Source organism: Sinocyclocheilus rhinocerous, unplaced genomic scaffold (assembly GCF_001515625.1).
Source record: "Sinocyclocheilus rhinocerous isolate Xijiao unplaced genomic scaffold, SAMN03320098_v1.1 scaffold474, whole genome shotgun sequence".
NCBI lineage: Eukaryota > Metazoa > Chordata > Actinopteri > Cypriniformes > Cyprinidae > Sinocyclocheilus > Sinocyclocheilus rhinocerous.
In genome coordinates, this window is record NW_015644625.1 from 303,582 (window position 1) to 311,483 (window position 7,902).

Genomic DNA, 7,902 nt, shown 5'->3' on the forward strand with positions numbered 1-7,902 from the left:
ACCACACAGACACCCGTCGATCCGTCTAATCGACCCATCCATCCATTTATCACATGAGGAGGGTCAGAGGAGACGTCGGGATGTTCTCAGGATGAGATACTCTGTTTGTGTAGCGAAACACTTGAGTTCTCTCAACACTGAAGGTCTGTCAACATCCATCCCATCAAAAACTCTCCACTTTAAGTAGTTTGGTAGAAAAAAAGGACTCCTTCCTTATTCAGGTTTCCCTTTGAAAGTTCTCAGCGCACTCGTCATCCTTAGCATCATTCTAGCTGTGTGTCTGTGCCTATGAGGATCCATTGAAGCTGAACAAAATCCCAAAACTGGTTTTGGATAAAGCTCAATGAGAACACTATGGTTCACTTTTAGCGCATTAAATATTCCAGCGATACGCTTGACTCATTGAATGTCCATAATACAAATGTCAAATGGTTAAAGGTGATCTGAAGTTTGGATCATAATGGCGAAAAGCTTCAACAGTAGGATCTGGTGATATTCCGTACACACCCAGTACAGAATGAATGAATATGGATCTAATACTGTCGTAATAGTGTGTGGGACATAGCCAGATGGGCCACAGGGGGTGGGTCTGTTGTTTGTTCCTGAACGCAAACTCTTTTTTTGCGTGAGACCCAAACTTCAGAGTCTGTGACAAAAGAATAAGCAAACCTTTGACCTCCTCAAAGCTGTGCAAAGTTTGATCGGTGGATTATACGGGTGGTTTGATTTCACTATTCGCTTTGGGTTTCACATCTGAAAGAGAATGAGAGGAGGAAAGAGATTACTCATGTTAAAAATACTGAGCAACACTTTACTTGAAGCCTTTCATAAACAATTGTAACCACAATGGTAATGTATTAAAATTGTTAAACTACCGTTCAAAAGTTCAGGACTGGTAACGTTTTAAATGTTTTTGAAAGAAGTCTCTTATATTCATAGAGGTTGCATTTATTTGATCAAAAATACAGTAAAAAGAAAGTTACTCATGTTAAAAATACTGAGCAACACTTTACTTCAAGCCTTTCATAAACAATTGTAACCACAATGGTAATGTATTAAAATTGTTAAACTACCGTTCAAAAGTTCAGGACTGGTAACGTTTTAAATGTTTTTGAAAGAAGTCTCTTATATTCATAGAGGTTGCATTTATTTGATCAAAAATACAGTAAAAATAGTGATATATATATATATATAGATATATATATATTTGAAACAGAAATCTTTTGTAACATTATAAATGTCTTTACTGTCACTTTTGATCAATTTAATGCATTCTTGTTGAATAAAAAGATGATTTTATAATAATTGAAAATCCCTAAGAAATGGCTCAACATTTTCATTCTAAACAGAATTTGACTGTGTGTGTGTGTGTGTGTGTATATATATATATATATATAGGGGGTCTGAATACTTTCCGTACCCACTGTATATACACATACAGATATACAGTCATATATATATATATATATATATATATATATAACTGCATGTGTGTGTGTGTGTCAAATGCTATCAAATGCTTTTTTTTTTCTGCAGGTCATTGATGGAGAAACACTTCCTTGTGCAATAAACTCCCAAATGGAGGGCATGCCAATGTGTGTAAGGGTCTATTTTTAGCACAATAAGCTACATTTGAATAAGTTGTATATATGCGTGTGTGTTTACCGGCAGCTGTGGTGGTTAAGTGTCTTCCCTCTCTTTGTACAGCTCACCTCCCTCAAACTGCACCTGCATTCACAAGAGGGAGGCTGTGATGTCATCCTGCGGGTGGGGCATGGTGGACACGCCTCTCTGGCAGGTGGTGGAGGGGCGGAGCTAGGCGGTAGAGTGGGAGGGGGAGGAGGAGGGGGTGTAGTTGGCACGAGAGTCCTGTTGGCACAAGAAGAGAAAAAAATCAGCTGTTGGTGTGAAATAAAGAGTCATGCGACCTTCATATATATGCCTTAAAGGAACAGTTGGACCAAATATAAACATTTTGTTGTTATTTATTTTACATTAAAAAGTTACAAAAGCTTTCAAAAGGCATGAATATGTACTAAAAGGTACTAATATGCATCTTTTAGGAGTAAATACGGTACAAAGGTGAACGTTTTGAAAAGGTACCACCCCAGTGACAGCTTTTGCACCTTTTTTCTGAGAGTGCAGTATGAGAATAAGTAAATTATGACACAATGTCATTTTTGGCAAACTATTCTTTGATTTCAGTTTCAAGTTGTGAAAACTGTAAAGAGGTCCTAAAGTCAGGAGGAATTTTAAAATAGTAAGAAAAGACTCCAAGTAATTGAGTAACACAATTCTGATTATAATACTGGTTCTGACAAATCCGGCTCCAAGAGAATTATGTAAAACTGCTACAATGGACAAAGAGCACGTCGGTTCTTGCAATCATTAACTTTACAAAACCAGACCCAAGCCTGCATCTCCACATTAGGCTTGAAATTAAATTCAGTAGCAAGCACAAAAAGACCCATAATGCATTCTGATCATGCACAGCCCTGATCTTCTTTTTGGACGGCACCACAGATATACTCTGGATAGTGTCTGTGGCCGTCAGTTCTTTGATGTCTCATTTGTGACATCTCTGATGGGATGGTGGGCTGATGGGGCTGTTTTTTTCCCTCTTCCCTTTTTTAACTAAACCAAAACTGGAGAGCAGTGTATGGGTGAGAGTTAATTAAGGAAGAAAATCAATCTTTGTGTGGAAGTGGTTTGAGAGGCTGATAGAGCCGGCGGAGGGGAGGCCGAGGAAAAGGGAGGGGCGTTCTGGCTGCCAAATTAGCCTGATTTCACACTTGCCACTGACTCCATCCATGGAGGAGTAGATGATGGATAGCAGGGAGGGAAAGGCGGTCCAAAAGAAGTGCCCTCCACTTGCCCTCATCAAAAACCAATGACAAAAAAGCAAAAGTAGAAAAGGAAGGAGAGGAACTGTTGAATTCTTTCCCTGACCAGAATTAATTAATTGTTGTCTGAGTAGAAGTCAATGTTACATGCGTAAACGTGCAATACGGCACGTATGAAAAAGAGGGATTTCAAAGAAAATCTTCAGCTCTCATTGCCCAGAAACTCATCTATGGGAGTCATGTACATTGTTGCTTCGAAATAGATTTTAATATTTAATAATATTGATGGTACTAAATAAATAAAGGCAAAACAAAGATGAATTATTAAGCATATTGCTAAACTGCTTCTATTAAATGTCTATCATTTGTAATTTCTACGATGACAAAAAGGTACCAAAATGTACCATGGTATTCTTTGAAGTAATTTAAAGTGGAAATATAAATACCATGGTAAATGAATATGGTATTCCATACTGAAGTAGATCTTAAAATTCAGGGGGGAAAAAACATTTCATTAATCAGTATTTTTTCTTGTTTTCCAGTAAAAATATGTAAACAGTCTGAAAATAAGATTAATCTGACAAGTAAAATTGCGTACAATATCAATATCATCTCTTTTTTTTCTTGTTTTAAGCATCACCTCACATGTCCTAAGATTTTATAAAATGTTGCTTCTCAAGTACATTTATCTTGTTTTAAGAACATTTTACTTGAAATTATAAATAAAATTAAAAAATTTCAATTTTAATGAAAAATTAAAATGAAAAATATTATTTTTATGTAACATGGCAGCATTTTTTGTAATAAGAAATGATGAACTTACGGCTTTTTCCCCATGTGTTTCTTTCGCTTTGGTTTCCCCCTTTGCCGCTTTTTACCTTTTCTTGTTGTCTGTGGGCCTTGCCTTAAAAATACAAAATATAATAAATATAAAAAATAAATAGATAAATAATGTACAATATGATCATGACTCAGCCAAAACGTGTTTTCACAAACATCTTATGTCAACATAAAAAGTATTAAACTGTATTTCACAATTTTAATTCAGAGATTTAATTTGGAGAGTCTTGAGATGACTTTATCAAGTCTTAATTCTTGTGACTTTTAAGCCCTGGTCTCGGTGAGGCTCCTCAGGGGCCAGTGGCCTAATTAAGCAATAGAATGAATGTTCTGTTCCATTTCCCAACAAAGGAGGGTTCTAGGTTCTGACTCCCTTCCAACAGTGCAAGACGCACGCCAGCTGGATACACACACACACACACACACACACCAAAGCAACTGATTAAGTCTTTTAGAAGTCAGAGATTTTTTGCAAATTACAAATGCAGCGTTTTATGCCCTATACAGACAGTCTTATAAGATCATTACAAACCACATGTGCGACCTGTAGAATGTACGATGATGACACATATTGAATCGTAAGCTCTGATGCAAGTTAATGTAAAAGAATCAAACTTTTAGGAGCCACAATGAAAGAAATCGCCATGATTGTTTCATGTTGGTTGTCTTTTGTCTGGGACAACCCAAAATCATACAATGTATCCCGGGCATTACTAAGGTATCTTTGTCTACATAAACATATTCTACTGGCATGAACTCAATGGAAATTTAAACAACTTCTTTATTTTATCCCATGCCAATCTTACTTTGATTCTATATTTTGTCCTATGCCAATCATTTTTTTCTTTCTTTCTTTTTTCTCTATCTTTTATTCTTTTTCAAACGAACTTTTCCAAGAAATGTAAGTTGTACCGAAAAAAATCCACATTAAATGAACAGACTGGCTGTCCATTTGGCAATAAAAGGGGAGAATTACTTGTAAAAACTGATTTCACAGCAAAGAGAAGTGTGAACATGAGGACCAATGCCAAGTTCACACACTACATCCTACTTAAATACATTTTTAATTAATTACCGCCTGCTCTCATCACAGTTCTAATGCCACTATTGGTTATAATTAGCATATATTATTGTCAGCATACACACTTGAATGTGGCTCAATCTTTAAATGAAATGGTCAAAAACTGGTGTAAAAGTATCATTAGTTGTTTGAAAAATCTAAATCTAAAATGTCATCCCACACGGTTTGTGCAACAGACATGAATGATGCCTCAAATCGTGTGGCTCCCTGAGGAGTGTGCAATTAATTTTCTAAGCAGTCAGATTTGTGTTTTTTGTGTAGAGTGTCTTGGACAGGACTGTGAAAAAGATATCTGGAAAAAGCAGTAGCTGTTCTCTTTAACATTAGGGTCAGCGTAAACTAGTATCAGAGCAGAACAGACTGAACCACATATGCCTTTCACACACAATTAACTCACCGTGCATCCATCTCCATGGAGTTATGTGTGTGTGCTTGTTTATGCTACACTGTGGGGACCAAATGTCCCCACAAGGATAGTAAAACCTGAAATTTTTGACATTTCGAGGGGAAAAAAATTATTAAAAATAGTAAATGATGTTTATTTGAAAGTGTAACAATGCAAACAGGTTTTCTGTAAGGGGTAGGTTTAGGGTTAGGTTAGGGGATAGAAAATATTGTTTGGTCAGTTTAAAACAATAGAAGTCTATGGAAAGTCCCCACAATTCACAGAAACAAACGTGTGTGTGTGTGTGTATGAGTATGTTTGCAGTGGGGCAAAGGAAAAAGAGGGCAAATGGTGTTCATACTGCTGGTGAACCTTCACATCTCTCTCTCTCTCGCACACACACACACACAAACAAACACAAATAAACAATTTACCTGGTTGGCTCTGCATAAAGATTTGCTTTTAGCCTGTAGGGAAAAGACAAGACAGTAAAAACAAAATGATAATGAAATTTACAATTAAAAGAAAGATCAAATATTATCACAGCATACACACAGGGATATTTACATTTTTATTATTTTATTATTGTTATTATTGCTCATATTTTATCATTTTAAATAAACCCCTAACAATAAGTATTAAACTCTGGGGGCTTAACTTGTTCTGTGCTGCTAAAAAAAGCGAGCATCAATTATTTCCACTCTGAGTGCAAGTGGTGCAACGCAAAGCAACAAAACTACATGCATACATTAATCAAGTTATTTCTGTCAGGACCACTATCGTCAAAGATGATTGACAATTAGCATACAGTTTGGATTGGCGGTATGGTTCTGTTCTGGGCAAGAACTCCCTGCGCCTCCATGCAGCCTGTCATGGATGAGAGCAGGGAGAGCAGCAATAACCCCCCAGGGTAAACAGAACAGAACTAACAAATGTATTGCAGATATTGTTAAGTTCAATCATTTTATGTACACATTTTAGAATTAGTCTGATTCAAAGGAGAATCAGAAGGCTGAATCCTGACTGACAGAGGAGGAGTTGGGGATGGAGGAGTGTAATTAGCTATTGAGCAATGCGAAAACTGCTGATAATACTGAGGGACCTTATATATGAATGCTTAGATAGGTGTCGTATTCCCATAGGTAGATGGGGATCAGCTGAGAGTCAGCTGATGCGAGCTTGACTAACGTGACCTGCCAGAACTAACGCTATGCTTGATTTTAAGCACTTACAATGAGAACAAAATCTAGTTTTGCTGTGCTGCAAATGAGGTATAACATCACATTGAATTGGGTGAGTAATAAGATTATTTTACAAAAGGTTTGGCAATTTATCAAGTCTTATTATTAATTAACAATTGTGAAGCAAAACATCTGGATATGTTAATACAGTCATCACTGATTGGTACACAAAAATGCTGCTTGTTATACATTCAAACTAGTGCCTTCTATTAACTGTATAGCAACACAAATTTGTAATAATAATATCCAAAACTTGAGTGCAAAACAGACAACCTAACTCAAAATGGACTGATTTCTAAACTTTCCAAATGTTCTTTGCTTTTAGTGATTCTATCGATTTTTCAAGAGAAGTTAAAGTAATCATTCACCCAAAAATTTAAATTAGCTGAAAATTTTCTGACCGTCAGGTAGGGATGTAACGATTCACTCAACTCACGATTCGATTCACGATTTTGATTTCACGGTTCGATTCGATTCACGGTTATTATTTTTAACAAAATGAGATTTAAGACAAATTATAAATTAAATGTGTCCTTTTATTATTGCTTGGACAAAATGCTGCACATTTCTTTGTGAAATTGAAATATAACACTATAATAATATACTAATATAGCACTTGTAAATTATTGCTCTTTTGTTGGTTTTGATTGCTTCTATTGTCCTCATTAGTTAGTTGCTGTGGACAAAAGCGTCTGCTAAATGACAAAATTTAAATATAATGTAAATGTAAATAACAAAACTACATTGAAATTTTAAAACAAGCCCCAAATCAAATAAATAAGTAACACAAATAAAGTAAATCTCTTCATATAAACAAAATAAGGCTTTGTTTCTGTTCTTTCCATTTAAAATTAGAGGCAACAACTGCATTTTAATCATGATCCAAACAAAGATGCTGCATACATGCAACATGAGCAGTTTTTAATCTAAATTACACTGTATAATTTCGAAATTTGAAGCAAAAACAGAATGGTTTGACTTCAGTTTTGTGAAACTATACATAAAAATATCTGCATGAAACAGCAGATGAGCTGAATGAGACGCAGATTCACTCTTTGCCAGCAGGTGGCACTTAAAGCGTTTCCTTGGTTTCCGCTGTGCTGCACTTATGAATTTTAAAGCAGCACTATGTAACTTTTGGCGCTCTAGCGGTTAATAAACAGAACTGCACACATCCCGCGGAAGAACATTCCGACCGGAGCTACTTCTCTAAGTTTATGTCTATGGCGATTCACGCAGGTATGTTTTACTCCGCAGCGGTGACGACCCGATCAGGCTACAATAGTCCACAGAAAAAGTTACATAGTGCTGCTTTAATATGCATTATACAGTGGCAAGATGAAAAGAAAAAATACCATCTAAACTTTTCTAAAGACAGTAAGTTCCCCTCAGACATGATTCTTTTCATAAGTCCTTCATCCTTGAAAGTATGTAAATTAGGGACCTCTTATTTTATTTTCGATCCAATACCGATATTTTCAAGTCCAGTATCGTCGATATCGTCGATATCGA

General features: G+C 36.0%; 1 protein-coding gene across 1 annotated transcript in view; it reads right to left on the reverse strand.

The window, feature by feature from the left end:
* Positions 1-7,902, reverse strand: part of LOC107758517 (vascular endothelial growth factor A-like) — a 28,968-nt gene continuing 21,066 nt past the window's right edge. Inside the window, exons 5-8 of the mRNA XM_016576270.1 lie at positions 5,584-5,616; positions 3,667-3,747; positions 1,666-1,869; positions 1-753 (exon numbers count right to left, since the gene is read on the reverse strand). Coding sequence (XP_016431756.1) covers positions 732-753; positions 1,666-1,869; positions 3,667-3,747; positions 5,584-5,616 — 340 coding nt within the window. The 3' untranslated portion in view covers positions 1-731. The remainder of the gene's footprint in view (positions 754-1,665; positions 1,870-3,666; positions 3,748-5,583; positions 5,617-7,902) is intronic.